The 24,241-nt window shown below is 32.3% G+C and overlaps 4 protein-coding genes across 4 annotated transcripts; 1 reads left to right on the top strand and 3 right to left on the bottom strand.

Moving 5' to 3' along the window:
- Nucleotides 1-2,367: 2,367 nt before the first annotated feature.
- On the bottom strand, nt 2,368-5,386 carry LOC125054856 (MORN repeat-containing protein 3-like). Its single transcript, XM_047656993.1, has 5 exons — nt 5,075-5,386; nt 4,757-4,820; nt 4,041-4,288; nt 2,800-2,987; nt 2,368-2,550 (listed from the first exon to the last, which is right to left on the bottom strand). Exons 1-5 carry the CDS (start codon nt 5,217-5,219, stop codon nt 2,443-2,445), a joined length of 753 nt encoding a protein of 250 aa, XP_047512949.1. The 5' UTR covers nt 5,220-5,386; the 3' UTR covers nt 2,368-2,442.
- Nucleotides 5,387-5,794: 408 nt separating this feature from the next.
- On the bottom strand, nt 5,795-8,540 carry LOC125054748 (28S ribosomal protein S22, mitochondrial). Its single transcript, XM_047656794.1, has 7 exons — nt 8,376-8,540; nt 8,071-8,297; nt 7,742-7,866; nt 7,423-7,480; nt 7,042-7,250; nt 6,376-6,556; nt 5,795-6,042 (listed from the first exon to the last, which is right to left on the bottom strand). Exons 1-7 carry the CDS (start codon nt 8,488-8,490, stop codon nt 5,827-5,829), a joined length of 1,131 nt encoding a protein of 376 aa, XP_047512750.1. The 5' UTR covers nt 8,491-8,540; the 3' UTR covers nt 5,795-5,826.
- Nucleotides 8,541-10,094: 1,554 nt separating this feature from the next.
- Nucleotides 10,095-15,885, top strand: LOC125054608 (zinc finger CCHC domain-containing protein 8 homolog). The gene is made up of 7 exons (XM_047656602.1): nt 10,095-10,928; nt 11,017-11,195; nt 11,529-11,727; nt 12,619-12,750; nt 13,145-13,322; nt 14,200-14,588; nt 15,161-15,885. The coding sequence occupies exons 1-7, from the start codon at nt 10,269-10,271 to the stop codon at nt 15,716-15,718; spliced, it is 2,295 nt and encodes a 764-aa protein (XP_047512558.1). The 5' UTR covers nt 10,095-10,268; the 3' UTR covers nt 15,719-15,885.
- Nucleotides 15,886-16,703: 818 nt separating this feature from the next.
- LOC125054596 (small integral membrane protein 14) lies at nt 16,704-18,467 on the bottom strand. The gene is made up of 3 exons (XM_047656590.1): nt 18,373-18,467; nt 17,762-17,953; nt 16,704-17,183 (listed from the first exon to the last, which is right to left on the bottom strand). The coding sequence occupies exons 1-3, from the start codon at nt 18,442-18,444 to the stop codon at nt 17,145-17,147; spliced, it is 303 nt and encodes a 100-aa protein (XP_047512546.1). The 5' UTR covers nt 18,445-18,467; the 3' UTR covers nt 16,704-17,144.
- Between the last annotated feature and the right edge of the window lie 5,774 nt (nt 18,468-24,241).

Below are 24,241 nucleotides of genomic sequence, written 5' to 3'. Positions count from 1 at the left end.
AGACATATTTTTTTAACGCTAAATTGCATTGCTAATGTAGGTAGTATCTTTTGCTTAAAGTTGTGGTATAAAGGAATATAACATAAGGAAAATGTAATTTTGCCGTTTAAATAAGATTTAAAAGTACCTTATCATTCCTTAAAAACATCATCTAAAATTAATTTAATTAGACCAATGGTAGGGGAGCCCACGATGCTAAATGGGGATTTACTCGAGCGTCGTAGAGAGCTATTGGGATGCAAAGCTTAGATAAAAAGAAGAAAAAAATGTTATATGATAAATTCCTTTTCATCGGTGGGGGAAGCGGCTATAGATAGTTAAATATGTAAAAAAAAACTGTTGCATGGACATCCTCGAGCGCGTCAGATATTGATAGCATCTATGCCCTACGTATTTTTAATAATGTACGTATGTTAATCTGATCGTTTGCATGATGCGGGTGGTTGTATTTAAGGGTTGAAAATTAAAAAAAAAAAAAAATTATCGAGCGCGTCAGATTTTCTAAGGGAGTGTTAAGTGCACCAAAAAAAAGCTTTCATTCACTAATCTGACGATTTCGATGGGACGCAAACCCACAGCCATTTTCTTAATTTGCAAAAAAAAATCGCAATTTTGAAATACTCAAGCGCGTCAGATTAAGATATATGTGGTTCATCTTTATGTTCTAAACGTACTGTCTCATAATCTGACGATTATCTAGAGGGATTCGCCTGATCTGCCAAAAAAAAATAGAAAAACGGTTCACCTAAAGGGCCATCCCTGCAACTTCCCGCTAATTCCATTCCTGGGCGCTTAAAATTGATATTTTGAGCTCGCTGAGTTCAAAGAAATAACATTTGAGCTCTCCCAGCTCGAAAGTCTGATAGAAGTTTCATAGAACACTATTTTTGGAATTTTCAAACCGCAATAACTTTTGAATGGATCAAGCAATTTTCACGCGGTTGGCGGCATTCGACGCAGTTTTATCATCCTCATAAATAATTTTGCAATTTTAATTGATCAAACCACAAATTTCGGAGTAATCCCGAAAAAACACTTTTTCGGGTTTCTTTCGTGTACGATATCTCTCGAACGAATCAACCGCTTTTGACCAGCTTGGTGGCGATCGACGTGGTTTTTCAAGCTCAAAGGCGGATTAGTTTTTGAAGTTGATCGATAAAGAAACCACTTTAAAAAAAAATATTTCTTATTTTTTTAAGATTTTTCAAAATTTCTCAAAATCTATCGGTCCGAATCGGTTCAAATTCACAGGAAATGTAATTTTGAGGGAAATATTTTGAACGCCGTTTAGTAGATTCCGATCGGTTTAAGGAAATGTAGGCATCACGCAGCTGCACGCATTTAACTTTATCGACGAATTTTTGTTATTTCGGCTTGCGGAAATCGTCAGATTATATATTTTTCATTATTCTTGAATTATTTCCTTCAAAATAAAAAAAAATTTAGCTACGCTCGAGAATGTCGAGATGACGTTTTTTTTTTACAACTTTGTTGCCCTCCCCGTTTTCTCCGTCACTCTCAAATTGTCAGATTAGTGGAATATACACTTTTTAGGATGTAATTAACTCACCCTACCTTAATCTGACGCGCTTCGGAATTTCTGATGGTCAATTTTTTTTTACTAAACTGATCCTGTCTCCTTCACGTGCGGCTTTATATATGGGCCTCATATTTTGTGGAGGTACTTAACCGGGTACAAGGTATCCCCCTATATATTAATCTGCCGCGCTTTAGTAAATCCCGAAATCCCCTCTTGGGCTCCCCTACCACAATATTATCTTAGTAAACCTATCATAATATTGGTTATGTTGACGTAAAATTGTAAACACCGTTAGATTGTAATCTATCTCGCGAGATTATAAACTGTCGAAAGATTGTGAACCTCAGCTTACTGCTTACAATTTAACGTATTATTATTCGGTAGATTGTACTACACTAACTTAGTTATCATTCAAACTTCTTTGGTCAATTACAGATTAATTTTACTTTCCAACAATTTCATATAACTACCGAATAATAATACGTTAAATTGTAAGCAGTTCGTTGAGGTTCACAATATTTCGACAGTTTATAATCTCGCGAGATAGATTACAATCTAACGGTATTTACAATTTTACGGTGACAGTTATACTATGTGTATTATAAAAACAAACTTTGCAATTCAAATTGAACATAAGCAGCTGTTTTCGTACACTTTAAAAGCATACATCGATACTTTGTTTCAAACCAGCTTTTAATCTATGACTCTGAGTCTTACCCGTAGTAGTATTTAAGTAGTACCTAAATTTACTTAATGGCTTTGTAAACTTAATAAAGCTCATTAACTATTATAATGCTGTGATATAACAGTCGGAATGAAAAAGTTAGTAAGTCGATTTTTAAATGTATAATTTTTGAAAAAATGTTAACATTTTGATGATCTGACGTAGATTTTTTAATAAATTACATTTTAACAATACAAAACTTTAATTTATTGTCTATGTTCCCTATCTGTTGTTTCAGCCAGAACTCGCTGTCCTCAAGTATTTTCTTTGACTCTCGTAAAGTTTCCTGGAAATATCAAGAGGAACACTTACATAGAATGGATAGGTGGGCTGTGCTATTTTTTAACATTCATATATATATATGGTTTAGGGTAGTTATGTATCAATTTTAAAATATTAAATTTATACATAACTTCGCGTATATATATTAAGTTCACGGCAATTGTTTTTTTTTAAATTTGTATGTATAAAAAGAAATACATCTCAACAATAAAAGAACTAAAGTCTGTGTGCTTATTTTGCACTAGGTACTTACAGGTGGTATAGGATACTCGGAAGGAAAGTAACAAAACTGTCGAATCTCTATATCTGACATCTTAGACATAACACAAATGTTGTCCTGCCAACATCCTTCCTGCAACTGTCCAGTGTGAAGGTGGTAGAAACGGCCGATTCCGTTTTTCATATCTTGATGCCAGTTGCCTTCATAACGGTTGCCATTAACTAAAAACAGCAGACTCACTGGTCTAGTGGTTAGTAGTTATGTATATCCGTTGCCTAGTACCCATAACACAAGCTTAACCAGCTTAGCATGGGACTAGGTCAATTGGTGTGAATTGTTAAAAAAAAATTTTAATACCTAGGTGTAAGTTATCATCCAAACCATTCTTGGAAAGTACAATTGTTCTGCAGATTGACAAAGTCAATTATAAGATAGTGGACATATGCTCGTACAGATGTTATGTTAAGTTATAACCGATATCCCTACATTAATACTTGTATTCATTGAATGGGATTAAGCCCTTGATATGTATCGCAACGAAACCTATTAACCGCGAAAACAGGCCTTTGAAATAACAGTGGAGATTTTTTTTAAATGTATGTTTCTAAAAATTAAAATACATTACATTTTGCGAATTATCTAATATTTCCTAGCTTATAGATTTCGTATCTAAGGCAAAAAAATCTCTTATCTTTGTGGCTGAGACTCAATATTTAGTTAATAAATGGTTGACGTCAGCAGTGCCTACAAAAGATATCCTTTGATCTAGATCTAAACACAATTGCTAATTTTGCTTTAGTTTGCAAAGTTTAAACTACGTAGTACGATAAGAACCGTTTTCTGTATTTAGCCAGAATTTCGATATCAGTTTTGTACACATTAAACGCATATAAATAGTGTAAAATATTTGGTATGGACTATTGCCATACAAAAACCTACTACCACCTACATGTAATATATAAAATTCACGTGTCGCGGTGTTTGTAGTTAAACTCCTCCGAAACGGCTTGACCGATTCTCATGAAATTTTGTGTGATGTATTTTTGTGAAATTGGGTATGTCTGAGAATCGGACAACATCTATTTTTCATCCCCCTAAATGTTAAGGGTAGTCCACCCCTAAATTTAATTTTTAGGTAAATTTTTATTTTTTTAAAAAATACAAACAACCCTTAATTTTCACCCCTCTACGATTAAGCCCTATTTTTTATTATAAATGATATACATGGCAAAACGACGTTTGCCTGGACAGCTATGTGTTATATAAAAATGTACCTTGAACAAACATTCCCAATCCTTCCTTCTTACTCATATTCCAATAGCCAACGTAAAATGTTCCATCTGCATACCACATCTTGCCGTAGCCGTGCCGTTGGCCTCGTCTCCAAAACCCAAAGTAAACATCACCATTCTCGTAGTACCTCCAGCCAGCACCTTCTGGTTTACCTCTTACCCACTCTCCCCTATATTCTAGGTTATATGTCCCGTTTAACAATTTATTACTAAGGGTACCGTAGCCGTGTCTGTCAAATGTTAAAAGGATTAATATGATCAAAGGAATAGTGATAGCCCTACCGCTATTGCAAGAACTTCATCGTAATTGAAGTTATAGACAGAGATTATTATTAACATAAAAATGTAGTAAGTACCAAAGGGAGTAGATACATACAATGTTTCTTATTTGTTTACATTATTTAACTACTTTTATCAATGAACACCGTTATGATATTTAGAAAGTGCTTTTCATTTAGCTCGTATTAAACCTTGCCACACAATACTACGACTTTACCTATAAAAATTGCATTTAAAACCGTTCAGTAGAACTCGTATATATAATTATTAATTAAAGACAAGTGTTGTTCAAAACCAGCTCTAAAATACTTAAGATATAGTTACATATCATAGTTAATGTTATATGTACATTTGTATGAAACAATAGGTAAAAGAAATGCGTAGGTATGTAATAATAGTGAGCATTATGCAAACTTTACCGAAATCCTTTGAACCAATCGCCTTCGTATAATTTTCCCGTGTATGTCAGGAACAAGCCTTTACCTATGAAACATGTTATAAAGTTCTTAATCGAATCTTTGAATATATTGCCTTCTTGGGAACTGTGATTAAGAAATAATTAGCAGTTATATTTTAAAAAGATTACGTAGGTAGTTAGGTACCTACTACATATTAAAAAGTACATAGTATTTTGTAACTATTAGGTACTTATAACATATTCTTATATAGTTTTAAATACATATGTATGTTTTCTGGATTAATATAATTTTTAATTAATAAAACACCTATTTAGATACCTTGTTTCAAATCGTTACTCCAGTCACCTACGTATCGATCGAATCTCGATGTAAATATACTGTGATGTAGTCCATTTTTAACAGCTTTTCTCTCAGCGGCTTTTAATAATGGCGTAAAATTTCTTGGGTGATGGTAAAATGGCATTATAAATCATAATATTATTATAAAAACTTAAAAGGCAATTTGAAGCCCGTAAGCACAGTTTGTTGACCATGTCAACATTGCTCATTGTCAACAGTTCAATCAACAATAAAATATTTATTCTCTTTGTTGAATAATAATATTAAAAAAATGAAATTTATCGCAGGGGCATGGCACGTAATGAAAAATCATAAAGAGACAAGCGATAATATACGTGTCAAATTTATGAAAAAAACTTAAATTCACACATGTTCATTTCTACGTTCGGTTAATCTTGGGATGAGAATAATATGTACGTTCATAGAAAAGTATCTACGAAATGACATAATACATTTACATAGTATAAAAGATCCGTACCGTCAGACACCACTCTGACTAAATTCACTGTGCAAGTGTGCACATCGTGCAGTGTAAATAAGCGTTTATATTTACAGGTGTTTTCTTTATCCGAGAGAGAAGACAAAACGAAAACCTTATTTAAAACAGAAACAAAACTTTTTTCAATCATTAAGATAAATACTTTTATTTTAATAAAATCTTTAAATATACAATCCTAAAATATTCTAATAAAACACAACTTCTTACTCTAATATTTATTTAAGCATATAATTTATGCATTGCCATGAGCCTTCTTTAAGCCCCTACTAAGGTCTACTAATTGCTGATAATATTCTCTATAGCCCTGTAAAGCAAGGGCTTGTTGACTCTTCATAGATGATGATGTATTTATATAGGTATCAACCAATTCAGTACACTTTGTATCCAATGCTATATCTTCCTCTGAAAGAATCTCTGGTTTGGTTAGCTGTATCGGTCTTGGTAATATCTATAAAAGTCAAGTATGATTTATTGTTCTATTCATAATTTATTTTAAGAATGTTAGCTGTGAGAGTGACATGGAAAAAATACACATAGACATACAAGGCTTATAGCAAGTTAATCTGTGGACTAGTATAGAGCAAAAAATTAAATTTAATTGTCTTTAGAAGCTACTATATTACTAAACCGAATACATGTATTGCATTAATGCCATACAAATAGAATGGTTAACCATATTTCTAATTTTCATTTACGACAATGGTGTCAATTCAGTTTCAGGTGTGATGTAAATCCTAATACTTGCTTAATAAAAAATAAATGCTATTTAAAAGTGCTATACCTCCGAGACCAAAGCATTATAGTCTTCTCCATTGCTAAGATCATTGTGTATGGCCTGTCTCAGTGCGGCTAACAGCACAGCTTCACGTACCACACCGCTTTGGACTAACTCCAACATTAGGCGATCCATGCTTTGATACCATGTTAAGTAAAATACCATTGGTCCGAAGTGACGGGTTGATCTGATGATAAAAATTTGATATTATACTATTTATAGAATGTTTTAATGTAAAGGAAAGTCAAACAAACCTATATGGACTATATTTTATAAGAGAAGTCTATATACGCAACTATGTATTATAGGTTTGAGTTTATCCAACTATACATTATGAATCAGGTTAATATACATTTCATTATCATTTTTGTATAAACATTAGTTGATTTAAAATGTTTGTAGTACCGACTTAAAATACTGTAAATCCTACAATAAAGAAATATTAACAAAATGACAATGTTATGTCAAGGGACTCAGACTACTATTTTTTATATACTATACTGTGAAACTCTAGTTTGTTAACGATTTTGTAGTGAGAAATTTGTTTGGGCACTATCTGTTGTATAAATTCCAAATATGAAAATTCTATAGAATTATATGAGAAAACAACACAAGCAAGATTGTTCTATAATTATGTACCTTGGATTTTCGATTTCAATTGAACAAAATTACCTGAGCAAATCAAACTTGCTGTGCAAATCAATATGTTGATATGTAATACTGGTAATCTCTTGATACTTGCGTTCATCTGGTTCATATTGCACACAAGCTCTATCAAGGATATACTCATATTTTTCACCCTCCAATAAACCGTTAAATTTTTCAGGTTCAGAGAAAACTTTTGGTTCTCTTATCTTACGACCTTGCATCGGGAAATAGATCTGTAGAGTAATTGAAATAATATTATATTACTTTATTTCTACTTTCAATAGATAAAATAAAATTAGACTAAGACCTCATAGGTATTTAAAAAATCAGGAGAGCCTTGGCTGTGTGAACTTAATAAACTAATGTAAGTAAAAAAGATTCCTTTGTATCTATTTAAAAAATTACCTGATTGAGCCTCTTTCTAGTGTCCCGATCACAACTTTCTAAAGTACCATCAGGGTTTCTAAAAAATTAAAAAGCTTAATTGAATAATTACATTTATTAATCTGTTTGATTTTATCAGATAGATAGATCTTGTTGAGATTACACATTGTACAAATACTACACACACAACTAAGAATTCACGTATTTAATTGTGCATTATTGTCACATTTAATAGATTAATTCACCTAGACATTACTACATTTTTTAAATACTTTTACAATGTAATATTTTTCTGTATATTTGTTAAAATTAATTATTCACTACTTGTGAGACTACATACCTCTGTACAATAATCCTGTGCTCATTAGCAACACCAAAGGTAATGTCTGTAAACATGTATGTTGAATTATCATATCCAACTAATGCTGGGTCTTTTGAGAGTACATCATTTATTTGTTCATGTAACTAAAACAAAGATAAAAATAACTGACCCAACTACTGACTTTAGTTGTATTAAATGATTCACTATAGGAAAGTTTCTTCTATGATTCCATGCAAGAGAACCTGGGTTATATGTCATAGGACAGCATGTTTTAAAATCAAATGTAATCTTTTGGCAAAGAAATTTGAACTGGAAGGAAGAAATTAACAAATTGAAATAGTAAGTACCTTAACTACTGGAGGCATTTGCAACAAGCGATCGGCGTTTGTGTTAGCCTTTTCCTTCTCTATATTGAGCTCTTCGTCAGTAAGAAATTTGTATACGGGCGTTTTGAGAACTGCGGTATTATTATTAGTGCGTTTACGAAACACTTTGGAAAACTCTGGTCTAGTCAACCTTTTTAAAAGCACTTGTATTCCAGACGAAAAAAATTTTGGAGCAGGATTTTCTTGATCTATAAAACGCAAGAAAAACTTAAATCATAATATCGTCGTTGAAATTAAGAATTATAAAAGCCATCGTAAATACGAACCGTAGACTGAAGGTACTATGCTTAATTTTCTGTTTGAAATATAGAGTGTATGGGTTTCATTGTGTTTAGTAAAAATATGTTTCGTATTAATTCGAATAATTTTTAACAGTGACATGATTTTAGCAGAAACGATTAATTTTATAATAAATAAACATAACCTACTACTCAGGTGTCAGACCTCTGGGGGTTGAGACAAAGAAGTAAGAACATTTTCGACAGACGTGTCACGTGACCATGTATTATTACTTTACGGAAGTCTATTTTTAAAAAGTAAAGTCCAAAAAAGAGAGAAATGCGAATAAAACTTCTAAGTACATTCTATATAATTATACTCTTGTTTTGTGCTAAAAAAAATACAGGAAACTACATATCATATGAGATTTGTTGTTAATTAATAATTTACTAAACACACAATCTTAGGCCCTTTCTCCACTGCTCCGGTCCGGCGTCGGATACCGGAATGAGTCATGAGAAAAATATCGGAAGGCCGGATTGCGCTTCTCCACTATATCTGATCCGACAATAATCGATATTTGTATATTTATCATGCAACACTTATATTAATTAAAACCCATATACTTTATTTTATTAATAAAACGTTCTAAATTCTGAATATTTTATTACTCCGGCAAGTTTATTACTTTTTTTATATTGTCTATCTTAAAATATTATAATCTACTTAATAAATAGTTCACTAATACTATGGTATAAAAATATAAATAAATAGCAACTTAATTTGGTTTAATGGTCCAGGTTATCCAGATTCTTTCAAATTAAACAAACTATAAATAAACCTGTGAATAATAATTTATAACCTCTTGGATACTTGGATATACTTGGACCGATAAAACACCGCGTTCCGATCTAGCAAGTTATCGGATCGTTAAAAACCGGATGCCGGAGCAGTGGAGAAGCACGTAAGTACTGTTGTGAGTTTCTAAATCGGTAATTAACGTTTGCCGGACCGGAGCAGTGGAGAAACGGCCTTAGGGTTCTAGTCTCTAGACCAATTTTTGCCGAGAAGATTTCAACGTACACTAACGCTTTTGCGTAATTGTACGTACACAACGCATTTTTGCAGCCAAGCATCATGTTGCGATTCTACCGGAAGTCGGTCGCGTCATTCGTAGCAAAAGCAATTTTGTTCAATTAAAGTCATTTGTTGATTAAGAGGATTTCAAGGATTTAAAATACAATGTAAAAGAAAAACAGACTAGTGTGTTACTGAAATTAGTGTTTATTAAAGCTTATTATTTAGTGCTTTTGTGCATAATCATTTGAATATGAATTTTAATGTAGATTTTGAGTTAACATTATCGAACTAGCCGTTGTATGGTGCGCTGGTGCGTTGAATTGATTTCGTTTAAATAGATAATGAAATGATTTTCGCTACCAGCATAAAAACTTATATGGAGGTCACTGGAGGGTGGCTTGAGGACTGACGGGTTTGATGGCACATACGCTATTAAGGAAAAAGATCATATCCCCAAATGGAGGAAATTCCGCAATGGCAGTGAAACTCGTAAAGATGTATGGAGGATTTGTAGCAGTAGTCTGGTGAAAGAAAATAATTTTATTGTATGTCCACTGCTCCATTTATTACGTTATAATTTAAAGCGTCTTGTCTAAGACCTTTGCTCGATTCTCCACAGACCAAATCTATAACAGTCTATGGTATTTGGATTTTGGATAGTTTGTGCTTGAATCAAATCTGACAAAATGCGAATGATCAATGAATGAATATTTTTTGGGAATATACATAATAGATTGTCAACAACTCCAATATCATTTTGCAGGAATGCTGTAAAATATTTAAAAACTTATTAGTTATTACAAAACTTGTGCTTTTTTTGAAGTTTAGTTCTTAAATTCATTATTTATGTAAATATTGTTATGGCGAAACGGAAAGCAGGTATGAAGGATATTATATACGAGCTAGATAATGAGGATTTATCTGGAAGTAGTGATGACGATAATAAAAAATCAAAAACAAAGATTTCAAAACCAAATACGGGACAGCAGGTGGTTCAAGAAATCACTTCTAGTAAAAAAATTACTGAAGATACAGATAAAGTTCACGATCATTTTATAAAAATAACACCACAAAATGGAGGGAAAAATGACAGGAATGTTTTAAAGAGTAATTCTAGTTACAGTATAAGCATAAGAAATGGTTCAGTTCAAACTAAAAACAACAAAGAACACTCTAACACAATAATTTTCAATGAAGATATTCAAATAGATTCACCAGCCTCCAATAGTGATTTAAGTATAGTGGAATCTGAGCATAAAACACCATTAATAAGCATTCGATTTAGAGATAAAAGGTTTGCAAAATTATACAAAAGTAAAATTAAAAACTTTATGCTAGACTTACTTAAAGAAAATGATGATGAGGGCCTAGTTATAGATAGTGATACTGATCTTGAGTTAGATATTTGGCCAAAGGAGAGTACAGAAAATATAACTGAAGTACCTTCATTCAACGATAACTTATTCTTTGTGGACACAGCACCTTGTGGCGGCAATACTGATGTTCCCATGTATAAACAGGTAAAGTCTTGAGATAGCTATACTATAATAAAAGAGAATAAACAATAAATATAAGGAACCTTTTTAATATAAATATTTACTTTTTAAGGCCTCACAGTTAATATCCAATATCCAAGAAGACGATATAAAAGTAAATGAAACACAAGCTACCCGGCCAAGATTTACATGTTTTAACTGTGATGGAGAACACCAATTAAAAGATTGTAAAAAGCCCAGAAATCATTCTCGAATTGCAGAGAAAAGAAGAAACTTAGGTGTTAAACTTGGGTAAGAATATAACAGTAACGTATTTGTTAATTTTAGCACAAGTCTAGATTCTTTTGGGATAGATTTTTGTTAGTATATTTTAATATTTCTTACTCTACTATTCATTATAATATATAAATATATAGCATAATATCTAGGGCTAAATAGTTAATGCATATGGCATACTTAAAGGATGGGCTCAATTCACTACAAATCTATCATTGTAATGCGTTGGGTGGCATCGATGAGTGAGAGATTACTTTCTTTTTAAAGCAATAAGATTAATTTTCAAAACATAGTGGAATTCTGATTTAAGATTTTATGTAATAGTGAACCACATTCATCATTTTACAGACGTTATCATGTTGAAGATGAGCAAAAATATGGCCACCTCATCCCTGGAAGAATTTCTGGACAACTGCGTCATGCATTGGGTATCAAGAGATATGAGCTTCCCTTGTATATTTACAGAATGAGGCTTCTGGGCTATCCATGTGGTTGGATGGAAGAAGCTAAGATCTTGCCATCAGGCATCAATATGTTTGATTCCACGGTAAATTTACTGTTTCTCCTGTACTTTATTAGCAAATACATAAAAGATATATCTTTTTAAATTATTACAACAAGCCCAAACAATAGATTCCAAACAGTCCAATCATTGAAGATTAATAAAATGCTTCAGTTTTAATAAATCTTCCTTAATATTTATTTATTACCAACTATACAACTATCTTAAGTTATTACCACCGATGAGATAGTCCTCTGAACTAAAGTTTCAAGTGTAGAAAATAGATTGGTTATCTTAAAATTTATGTTTTAGGTGTTAACACTGCACAGACCTTGTAACTAATTGTAATCTATATACTTATTATACATATATAAAAACGAAAACCCGTTTTCCGTTGTCACGACATAACATGAAAACGGCTTGACCGATTTGTCTGATTATTTTTGTTGTGTTTGTAATTGTCAGGAGAAGGTTCTTATAAAAGAAAAAAATTGCGCGGAAAAGAAAATTTAAGAATACTTAACCACCATACAATTCGAACTTTTTGATGTAACTTTATGGCGTTTGACATAACATTGACAGAATGCGTGCTGCAAATATCGTCAAAGAGGATGTAATAAAATGAATATCGTTTAAAATAAATGCTTCGATCGGAGTTATTATATTGATATATAATAATATGCGAGCCAGAAAAACAAACAAATAATGTTGTATAACATAAAGCATTAGAATAATAAACACTTTGTTTCTGAAATATTTTTTAATTAATTATACCAATTTGAAATCAATATTCATAGTTAGGAAGACAGGACAACGTCTGTCGGGTCCGCTAGTTTAATATATATCTACCTCATACCATACCTATCTGCCACTAAGGGTTGTTCCCATTTCATTGTCATCCAATAATTCCTAAGTAAATATATGTATTTTGTCCAGGGAACACGAATACTCGATCCTGGGGAAGAAGACGGTGAAATTTTTGAACCAGGAACTAAAGACCGTTATGACATAAAAAAAATTCACGACTTTCCAGGATTTAATGTTCCCACAAGTTCTACATATATAGAGGTATGTTATATTGTATGTATGTAGCCTTAAAGGAAGAAATTAAACAACTGACTTTTGAAATATGCCTGTCAATTAATTAATTAGGTATATTACCTTTAATAAAATAATATATATAATATTGGTTTACCAGCCTTGTGTGTATGTATGGATGTACACAATAGTTAATATTAACTTTTGTAGAGTATCTTTATATTTGCACTTTGCATTGTTAATTCACAATTGTTAGGATTCAAATGCTAAAATTACTTTTTGATAACAATCTCAATAGGAAATTTTTGATACTTCACTATCAACAGGTATATATATATACAATAATGTTTCTCAATAGAAACATTATCAATATAATTTTTGTTACAATAAATTAATTAATAATTAAACAAAACATTTTTTTCAGGAATCACATTTATATGGCCTCCCACCATTGTCGGAACAAGATAGTAAATTTATAATGTTGCAAAGATTAGCACCAAATGCTATGAAGGCATACAAACGGAAGAAACTAACATTCTTTCCTTCATCTGCAAACATTTCTCAAGAAGGGCAAGCAGAAATGGAGCTGGATAGTGGCGATGGTATGTTTTCTAAAAATTAACTTCAAAAAGATAAACATTAAAGTTTTAACTCATATCAACTTAGGGTGCGTTCAAGTATTACGTAACGCAATTTTTAAAGATTTTAGAAACATTTCTTTGGCACAATTGTACTGGCAAGTTAATATGACAGCTTTTATATTACATGAAGAGCTGATGATGCAAATCTCCCGCTTTCGAAGATATTACGGTATTTCCTCAATCTTTAACAACAAAAACTTTAAACTTTAATAAAATAAAAATCACGTACACACAGTCGAGGAATTCCCCGAAACATAAACTTAGGAAAGCAAAAATAACAGTAACGTACAAAATAAACGAAAAGGGTTGCCAATTAATCCCCCAGTTTTTTTATTAAAATAAAAAATGTTACGTAACGCGTTGTTTACATAACCCCCCTCCCGCCCCTGTAACGCGCTGTAACGTTTCAAAAGACTCCCCCACCCCCCAAATTGCGTTACGTAATACTTGAACAGTCCCTTACGTCGTCCAATATAATATTAGAATTACATATTTATAATCACCTGATTTGTTTTCCGCAAAACAACAAAATTAATCTAAATTAATATTAATGAATGGTAGTTTATAAAAAAGGGGGTAAGGTGGAAGCTCACTCTCTCTGCTAGAAAGCTCGCCAGTGCGCTGTAGTCGTCGTCCTTTGTCATAATTCTCTTTGAATACTATAAAAAAAACTATATTATTTAATACTAGAAGGTAGTAAGTAAGTTAGGTGATAGTAATACATGTTTCTCTCTGTTTTACTTTTGATGTTTTGTTTATTAATTAACTCATTATGTACTTACAATTAAATAGCCTCTTCAGTGATTAACTCATAATAAAGAGTCTTATTTCATTACAGAGATGGCAGAATTTCCATCTGTTCCACCTCTACCTGATGATGAACCCCCAAACCTACCATCTCCACCTCCACCCCCTCCAGAGTTGCCTTCTAGTCCTCAACCATCAGTAACCCAAACCCCTTTAAAACCTTCCGAGCCTGTGAAGTCCGAAACACCAGACACAAAATCTCCAAATACCGAAACTCCCAATACAGATCTTCCAAATTCTAAATCAGTAGAATTAAAAGAATCCATATCAAAGAAGCAATCTTTTGGAGAAACATCTAAACCCAGCACAGAGGATAATTCAGACAATAAATCAATGGATGACATAGAAATAATTGAAGTGATGCAGGTGCCAGATATCCCTATGCCTGAAGACGATTTGATAACAATAGATGATGATGACGTAAGTAATTTTTCTATTTTTAATATTACAATATTATATACATATTTCTTTAGGCGCGTTATGAAAAATTGATGAGAGTGAAATTTTACTATGCGCGCACACCGTGACACAAAATTAACAGAATGAAGTTGCCCACGGAAGACGCATTGGACATAATTTAAAAACAACATTCGAATAATAATAGAATTTATGTTTCACTTAATGTAAGAGAATAATAATAAATATTTATTTATTTAATTTTTCAAATGTGATCTGAACTTTATTAACTATAATGACTCCTTTTCCAATCTTTAATTATTTAATTGTAATTAATTATTTGCATGCAATCAAAACCTATTTTTAATAATGCCAAAGAAGTACTTCTTACGCGCGTACATAGTACACGCACCCTATTTTTTGGTCTCAGGTTTTTATCATTTTCTAATATAAATTGGCTGTATGCCACCTAATATTTTAACCTGCTGTTTGTCCCCAATCCTAAAAAAGAACTTGTCTTAAAACTCATACATTTTTGTTTTAACATAATATATTTAAGGTTTTTATGTATAAAACTAGAGATTATTTTTTGGCAGGAAACGTTACCATTCAGTGGTAGGAATAGTCCCTCCATTGATGATTTAGAAGCTGAAAAACAGCAACTCCTAGATGCTATTAAGAGTGCTGAAATAACGATTGTTTCTGGTACTGACACCGAGATGTCTAAAGATGTTATTGTTGAGAATAAGTCGCCGAGTACTGCAGATGAAAGTGTAGAAATAGTAGAAGAGTGTTTTCTCTTGGAATCGGATAAAGAGGATAATGATTCTAAACAGGATATCAGTAACATAGAGGAATCACAAACTGCACACGCTGAAGAAATAACTAAAATCGAACCAGCTGATGTACCTACACCATCAGAATCAAGTACGCCTGAAGTAAAAACTGGCAAAGTCAAGGACACACTTTATGGTACACCAGTCCTTAACATTGCATCTCCATTCATGAAATTACCAAGTGACGATAAGTTCGCGAAAGATATTTGTGACATTATCAACTTTGAAAATCTTCCGAATTCAGTAGGTAAATACAAAAAAATAAGTAGCCTTCTAAAGAAAGTTAAAAATGAAGTGGATAGAATACAAGAGTCATGATTTGGGTCTACCACCTCTCAATAAGGGGTGGTAACATTTTAACCCATGTTACTATTGTAATAATGGTGAATTTTTACAAAGCAATAATTATATGAAATTATGACTACCATTACTATGTACATGGTATCTTCCAGAAGTACATTTTTAAAAAAATATAGTTTTACAGATTTGTAGTTTCATTTAAAATCTGAATAATTAAAAGGAAAACAATTAAGATGATAAGTATTTTTTTTGTCTATGGGAGCGTTCAAGTATTACGTCACGCAAATTTTGGAGATTATTGATTATTTTGTCTTTATACGATCTACATACATGGCTTGGCTAGTACATAATATAACCAAAATAAACGGAAACAAACACAATGAACATAGCGCTATTCGAACGAGGCAAACTTCACGTAGTAAAAAAAAGGGACGCACTTAGGCCGTAAAGGGAGACAGCAATAATGTGGCTGAGAATTGAGAAATATTGCAGTATTTTCGATTGCAAAGCGATCGGTCCGGCTATACGGCTGGGACACTAAACATTCATCGGCCATACTAAAAATATTGCCGAGTTCCTATTGCATAGTCTACCCGTAAATACTGGCTGATGCTACCAGCCTCACACGTGTGCAGCTATACATTTTCGTGAAAAATTGGCCAGTCTAGGGGCCTCTTGAAAGGCCCGGTACCCTTTTGCCGACTTACCGCCTCCTGTCCAGAAGATTTCTACAGTTAAGGGTTAAATAAACTGGCAAAATTTTATAGATAAATTATTTGGACTTTAACATCCATACAGGTTGTAATCAAACAGGAAAATCAAAAAGGTTCTTTAGATATCACTTTTATTTTTCTAAATACAATCTCAAATATGCTTAGTCAAAGAATGTATAATGCAATTAGTTTTAAAGTAATATTGAACTAAACCCATACCCATGAAATTTCTAAAAAATATAAAATATCACAAAAGTTTGAAGAATGTATCTTAAACTGTCTTGTTAACCATAAATAAGAAAAAACAGTGCAACTCAAGCAAAAAGTGCATAAAAATAAAAATAGTAAAGTAAGATAATTTTTGCAGATCTATACCAACCATTTTGTTGGTTAATGATTGTGATGATAATGATTTATTTGGGAACATACCACGATTGGTAGTTTTTAGTTGTGAAATTGTTAATATTTGTCTTTTCAACTCTTAGCACCAATTATAGTATTTTGTGACAAACTAAACTATGCGAAAACATGGAATGATATGAAATTGAATACTTTAATTACAGGCAAGATGTTTCTTTTCCTCGGAAAGTCCTATTCGAGTTTTGTCTAACACTTACATTATTACTTATACTTATTACAATGGATGTTAATTATCGTCATAAGTTTCAACTATTATATATGATACATATTATTTTGATGGTTTGACACACTTGATGTATTTTGTCAATGCATTAAATTCGGGGTGGTGCTGGCGGTGCCCCATCATTATCCTGAAAAAAAAAGGCTATATTGTGTATTTTACATTTTGATAATGATAATTAGAAGTGTATATTATAATTCCAACTATTAAAATACAAAATCATATTTTAAATTTTCCAATGTTGGTAAAACAAAGAGATATAACAATGTATACTATAATTATCAGATTTAGAAAAATCCTTTTATTTACATTTAAGTAATATAAGAGAAAATTAAAAAGCAGTATTCCAAATGCTGTCAAGGCTAAGAAATCAATTAAGTTCAAGGTGAAAACATCTGCCATTTTAATCAACACAATAGAATAATTATTTATTATTCAACTTCCCTAACATGTCCATACTGTGTGTTAATCAGTATTATATAACATTGAAAAGATAATAATGATCTATATATCATTAAAACATTGCAACATTTTACAACAATATCATATTATTTTTAGTTGCAGTATACGAATGTACACACTACAGCTTAGCCAGGCTTGGCTAAAATAAGCTAAGTTTTTGCTTAAAAGTAAATAAATATAAATGAGTAGCTATTAAACATTGTTAATATTACATATTATTCTTATAGTACATTTGGTAAATCTTACACGAGGGTTAGGAGCGGGCTTGGCAGTATCCTGAATTTGGTTGCGCTGTGGGCGTAAGACATACAAAACAATTGCCACAGCCATCATCATGAACATAAATGTGTAATTGATTGCAGCATTTTCTGGTTGAGGTAATGATGGCATTTCATCAAGACACTCTCCATCTGTACAGTATGATTGGCCTTGACGGAGCTATAAAAAGATTTTTAAATTAATAAAGGAAAATTTTTTTAACATGACAGACCAATGTTACAAATGTTCTGATCTTCAAAAAGATTGAAAGTATAATATATTATACACATATTTTTATAAAATGTTGTACAACTTAAAACCATTTAATTGTTAAGTGATTAGGTTTGTTAATATAAATTGCATTTGATAACATTAAACTAGCTGCGAATAATTGTTTCTGTAAATGACTTAAATAATTGAAATACTAGTGATAAGGAAACATGTTTGTATATATCTATATACATATGTGAGGATTTGTGATAGTACATAATATTTTTACTAAAAAATTGTAAACGTTGATTTCAGATATTGCAAGAAAGTTATTTCTTTTTTAATCACAACTATAATGAATAGGAGTAATTTGTTCTATTACGACTTACCATAAAAATAAGCCTTCGCATTGCCAACTCATGATTCCACAAGCACTCGCAAGGATCAGATTCGTCGCCCATTTCTGTACAAATTAGCTACGTATTAAATACCATACGCCCATCCAATTTTAATGCTTTGAGTTTGAGTTCTTAGGGTGAGATCTATAGTGCGCACTTGGACTTTGCTCAGACTTTACTTACGAAAAACACTAAGGTTAAACTATGATTTAGTATATTTATAGACATTTTAACGGTGAGATTAAGCTAAGCTCAAGCTAAGACAGAAATTGATGTTTCATTTCATGCAATACCTTCTTTATTATCCTTTAAAAAAGTAAAGAATGGTTGTAGTTAAGTCTGAGCAAAGTCTAAGTGCGCACTATAGATCTCACCCTTAGACGCTAATATATTTTGATCAACAAAAGAAACAAAAAAGACACACTTAAATTGTTTGTTTTTTACGACGGAACTGAACACAAACTGGTTTAGTTTATGTTTTATTTACAAATAAAAACTATTAAGCTATTATCAGCTGTCCCAAGAGAAAGTGTTAAATTTAAACTTGGGAGAAACATACCTGTTATATATATTGCGCAGTTTTATCTGGTTAAAAATTGAGCGTTATTTATAAACTAATACACAATAAGCCCGCAGTCTAACGATAAATAAATACGCAGAATATTGCTACGATTACAACTTTGACGACATTTTGACGCTGTATGCTTGGTTTGACAGTATTGGTTAAAACTAAAAAGTGTTATAATCTACACCAATCAAAAAAGGTATACCGATTTTAGTGTTGTCATTACCAAAATTTAATTTATACATATTTTTTTTCCTTGTTTGTATGTAATTTCTGCTTTAATAAAATTTACGTGTCATATTTTCTATTATTAGTATTTTTAGGTCTTTGGACCTTAGAAAAAAATAAAAACGGTTTATTATATAAGAATTTAAGTGAATAAAACGACCAAATGAATACATATGTTTTTAATTAACCCTTTTACGTTTAATATTCCTAATAATTACGTTTAATAATGAATATTGACAAAACATTTCCCTCATATTTTACAAGCGACAATTTTACAAGTGAGGAATTCGAGAAAATTCAACTTTCTTTAACACAAATAATAACGTTTAAAATTTAAGAGATCATAAAACCTGTTCGTAGTCCTTTTGTCATAATTTAACAAATATTTATTTATAATCTCTATATATATAAAATTCTCGTATCACAATGTTCGTTCCCATACTCCTCCGAAACGGCTCGACCGATTCTTATGAATTTTTTTATGCATATTCAGTAAGACTGAAAATTGGCTACTATCTATCTTTCAAGTGATGAGGGGTGTCCACCCCAAAAAATTTTGATTTTTATTTCTTTATACATGATACAGCATACAAAAATAAATACAACCCTTTATTTTCAGCTACTCTCTACGATCAACCCTTATTTTTTATTTGTTAATTAAAATCTTATGACTTGAACTTTGAGGTTTATACAGAGAAAATTCACAGAAAAACCTAAAAAGTTTTCATTCCAGAGAACCGAACAGTCTCTGGGGAAGCATAGCAAAATGTTTTATGTATTTATGTACTAAAAAGGCAGGCTACGTAAAATCACATTAAGGAGAAACGAAGTTCGCTGGGGCAGCTATTAATAATATAAAATTAACTCTACTAAACTAACTTAGCTAAAACAATCAGCAGAAAGATATGTAGATAGACAAAGTATATCGCTTTCCCGGGGTCCGGGGAACAATTCGTAAAGCACTATTACGACTGTTTTCTCATTTTTGACTTCCTTGGTTGATGTACAATAACTGTAATTTTTTTCAGAATCTTTGCAAAACTTTTTGTTAAAAAAAACACGGAGAGCATTTCTCTACGGAGTCTTTATTCTACGGTAGTTATTTTGTGCACTGTTAGTAATACTCGTTTACTTGATTTTACTTTCCTGAAATAGAGAGCAACAACCATAAAGATAGTTTTAGTTCAGATTGTAAGTAATTCTACCAAATAATCATAAAAGTTAATGCGTTTAAAAACAAATAAAGAGTAGTAATAATATATCGCTGTTGCACCCGTCATAATATTTCCGCGAAAAGAGTGGTAATAAATTATTAGGTAATTAGGTTCTAGACATTCGCCAAAGTTACCGGCCTAATGTGCGGTTACTGTGTCGTCCGTAATTATGTTTAAACTGTGAAACAATCGTAAAACGCTTTTCCTCTTCAGTCTTAGGGGGCGTCCATAAATTACGTGAAGTTGTTTTTTTAAATTTTCTGTGACTCTCTCCCCCCCTGGTGAGATGTCGTTAGATTTTATTCAACCCCCTCCCCCAACCCCCAATCTCACGTGAGATTTTTCAAAATGTGGGTTTCTTACGTCATCGCGTTGGATTGTTATTGTAAAAAGAAAACAAAAATTGCTTCGTGCTTTTATTTACGACTAAAACAAAATAAGAGAAATGTTGAGCGTTTAGGTATGGAGTTAGCGAGAAGTTGCAGAGATGGCCTTTAGGGTCAACCGTTTTCCTAAAAAAAATTTTTCAATTAGAAAAAAATTGCGTGATATTTGCCGAGACCCCCCCTCTCTCCAACGTAAGATTAAATGAGATTTGACTCGACCCCCTCCCCCCCTTAAACACCTCACGTAATTTATGGACGCCCCCTTATTAGATAAATTACTGTATTGTTCATTTAGTTAGTTTTTACTATTTATTTACCCTAAATTCATAACAACAATGTTTAAATCGTCGAATAGGAAAAAAATTGCTTTCATTTGATATACATATAATATGTAGGATATATTTATATACATTTAATATACTACACAGTACACATATTTGTAATGTACTAGTATCCCAGACAGTATAGCATTACCTTCTTTTAGTTTTCCTGAAAAAATAGATTTTGCTTTTACGACTGTTCCCCGGGGCAAGGCGATAAAAATTGGACTCTTAATAATTTTGAATGTAGCAACACCAACATTTACGGTACAAATCACAGCGATGACGCCATACCCTAAAACGCGCTAACGAAGTTATTCCAACAGCTAAGGATAAATACCATAAAGTTAAAACTATTGCCATAGGCCGAGCTACGCGAGCCAAAACAACCCGAGCTGAGCTGTAAAGGCCCTTGATGCCAATAGCGAGATTCCTTTAAAAAATAGATATTTCCATAAAAATCAAGGATAAATACAACTTATCAGGCTGAGGACACCAGCCTCTGGGGCTTTCGGTCGGCCTTTCAGTAGTTAGACTGGAGGAAAAACAGCATCTTCCTTTCTCCACGTGACTGAAAATTACGAATACGAAAATGTATAATGTATACAAATTATTAAATTATATTATTAGACATTTCACGGTAGGTGAGATGCAAAAGACCTTAGCTTAAAACTAAATCTTTTAGTTAACTTTACAAAGATACAAACCAACATCTTTAATATTCTAAAATTGTACACAAAGAAAAATATATGAAATCGCGAGTAATCTCTTAGAACAAAATTTAAAGGAATATTAAGAAAGAGTTATAAATATACGCTACAACTACCAAGATGTGTCCAACGTTAAGGGTAATAAAAAAAATATTATTAATTATTTGCATTATAATATTATATATAGTACTATTGGTGGTTATGCCATGCCATTAAATTGTAGCTTATGTGAAACGTTGGTACTTTCAACACAGCGCCATCTGTAAGAATTGTGACTATCAAATAATAAACAAATATTTTGCAATAAAATAATATTGCGGGTATAAATTGAGATGTAAGCCATCCTATCTTTTAAGTTAGATCAAACTGCACACGGTGTGCAAATTTGAAAGATATCGGTTCGGTAGTTTAGCAGTCCATAGCGGACAAACAACGTGAAACGTTATTTATATATATTAAGATAATAATAAACAGTATACAAAAAGCAAACGGGCAGGAGGCTCTGGTGTTAAGTGATACACTCACACTGTCATCGCAAGTGCGTCTTCGGCATTTTAGGATTAGGCATGCTCTTGTCTTGAAGAACCCTAAGTCGAATTGATTCGGGAATATTTTAGTTGACAGTTGGTTGCACATAGTGGTGGTGCGCGGTAAAGTAGTCAAGTGAATGGAGCTGGTATTGGCTAAAAAGTAAGATAATTCGAAAAAAGAATATATTTGTACACTTGGGGCAATAGTACCTACGTCATGAAGCGGTTTTTCAGCTCTTCGCGACAGTGCCGAGCGTAGTGATTCTGGAAACGGCGAGTTAGGATCGCAGCCAACGCAGGAGCAACACGCAGTACAACTTATAAATGTCCTAGGAGGTTAATTAAAACTTTGCAGATAGCACGTTGCCGGAACACAATATCCGGCTTCGACGTATCACATCCCGATATTGTCGGTAGTGCCATTGGTCATCAAAAGTCGAGTTGGACGCGATGAGACTGTCTAAAAGGTCAGATTTTTCCTTCGCGGAATGGGTCGACGAGTCATTCACCATGTGCAGTGGTGAAACAGAGGGGTGACAGAAATTTCCTTGAGAGGAAAGAGCTTTGGCAAGAGACCAAATGGCTCGAGGTCTCGAAACGAAGAGGGCCAATTTCTCGCCAAATCTGGAAATGTGCTCTGATTTTACCTTAGCAATCTCCCGTTTAAAGAAACTGAAGGCTGAGTTATATGATTTTTTGAGTTTGCTCGTATTTGCATCTCAAGTGGCGTCATGCCGCTTCTGCCCAAGGTTTAAAGCAATGTCGCTTTCAACGGGAGGATCCCTTAAAAGAGCATTTAAACCTGGGCTGGGACTTGCCACAGGTCTTAATGCCAGAAGGCTCGCATGTGCGTTGCCGGCCTTTTACTCCTGTCTGTTTGGGTAACACTACCCGATTTCTGCTGAATTCTAATAGCGCCGTGTAGACTATAAAATAGATAAAGGATTCAGGGTGTGGTTCTATATAGGTCAAAGTAGCATTAGTTCTATACCATTTAATCATATGTTCGTTATCACATCTGTGAAGTGGTTGAAGTTATCAAGCATACCACGCCCATATTAGGACCCGCCCACCGATAATTTAACTAAAATCAAAGAGTGAGCAAAATCAAAGAGTAGATATGTATGGCGAATAATTCTTATTAGTTTATATAAATTACAATACATAAGTCTTGTATATTAAAATATTTGTGGATTCACAAAAACTAGTTATAAATTACATTTTGTATTTTCTTACTCCATGGCTGCTGTAATTAGTAATAGATGTTAAAGCATTCCTGAACAATATTTTTAAAATAATTAAAAACCTAAGTTAAACCTCAAGTACCAACATAAATAGACAAATAACATCCCATACAGATGAATTTATCTTTAGACATGATACTCGTAGAAGTTAAATACAAATTTAAAGTTTATTTTCGTTATTTAAACTACAAAACCAAAGCAAAACCTGACAAGTACTTTTTCCTTTCAAATTTTTTTCACAAATTTAGTTCGTCTAATTAAATAATCATACTTTTCGTGTGATGGAATAAAATTGTGAAATTTATTGCGACTGATTCAAGCAAAGGCCTGGCAAGTTTGTTATCGTAAAATATATGATGTGGGAAAATTCTTCAATCTTAAGTAAATGAACTAACTAACTTCAGTTTTATACCACCTAGCTCCACTAACTTTTGTTTAGCATGGTATATATTCGTCGTTTTCAAACCCGATACACAGTCGAGAGTTAGACCAACTATGAAATAATTACTCCAGTATTTCAAAATACATCCTTTTTGACATATAGAAGTCAAATATACTTACTACGTGCTTAACTCAAAACTGTAATAAGACTTGTTTGTTTAGTTAATACATATCATGACTGCATTACCGCATATTGTTGTAGGTTAATATTATTGCAATGCT

The sequence above is a fragment of the Pieris napi genome, chromosome 12 (genome assembly GCF_905475465.1).
Source record: "Pieris napi chromosome 12, ilPieNapi1.2, whole genome shotgun sequence".
Classification (NCBI taxonomy): domain Eukaryota; kingdom Metazoa; phylum Arthropoda; class Insecta; order Lepidoptera; family Pieridae; genus Pieris; species Pieris napi.
Note: the sequence above shows the minus strand (reverse complement) of the source record. Positions and strands in the feature narration are given on the sequence as shown.

Coding starts and splice junctions, on each gene's coding strand:
- LOC125054856 (XM_047656993.1), bottom strand. CDS start 5,219: ATGCCATTTTACCATCACCCAAGAAATTTTACGCCATTATTAAAAGCC. Junction 4,821..5,074: donor GAGTAACGATTTGAAACAAG/GTATCTAAATAG, acceptor CATGTTTCATAG/GTAAAGGCTTGTTCCTGACA. Junction 2,988..4,040: donor ATTGGGAATGTTTGTTCAAG/GTACATTTTTAT, acceptor TGCTGTTTTTAG/TTAATGGCAACCGTTATGAA.
- LOC125054748 (XM_047656794.1), bottom strand. CDS start 8,490: ATGTCACTGTTAAAAATTATTCGAATTAATACGAAACATATTTTTACT. Junction 7,481..7,741: donor CACAGGATTATTGTACAGAG/GTATGTAGTCTC, acceptor TTAATTTTTTAG/AAACCCTGATGGTACTTTAG. Junction 6,043..6,375: donor ATAATGCTTTGGTCTCGGAG/GTATAGCACTTT, acceptor TGACTTTTATAG/ATATTACCAAGACCGATACA.
- LOC125054608 (XM_047656602.1), top strand. CDS start 10,269: ATGGCGAAACGGAAAGCAGGTATGAAGGATATTATATACGAGCTAGAT. Junction 10,929..11,016: donor ATGTTCCCATGTATAAACAG/GTAAAGTCTTGA, acceptor TTACTTTTTAAG/GCCTCACAGTTAATATCCAA. Junction 14,589..15,160: donor TAACAATAGATGATGATGAC/GTAAGTAATTTT, acceptor ATTTTTTGGCAG/GAAACGTTACCATTCAGTGG.
- LOC125054596 (XM_047656590.1), bottom strand. CDS start 18,444: ATGGGCGACGAATCTGATCCTTGCGAGTGCTTGTGGAATCATGAGTTG. Junction 17,954..18,372: donor TGCGAAGGCTTATTTTTATG/GTAAGTCGTAAT, acceptor ATCTTTTTATAG/CTCCGTCAAGGCCAATCATA. Junction 17,184..17,761: donor AGCCCGCTCCTAACCCTCGT/GTAAGATTTACC, acceptor TTTTTTTTTCAG/GATAATGATGGGGCACCGCC.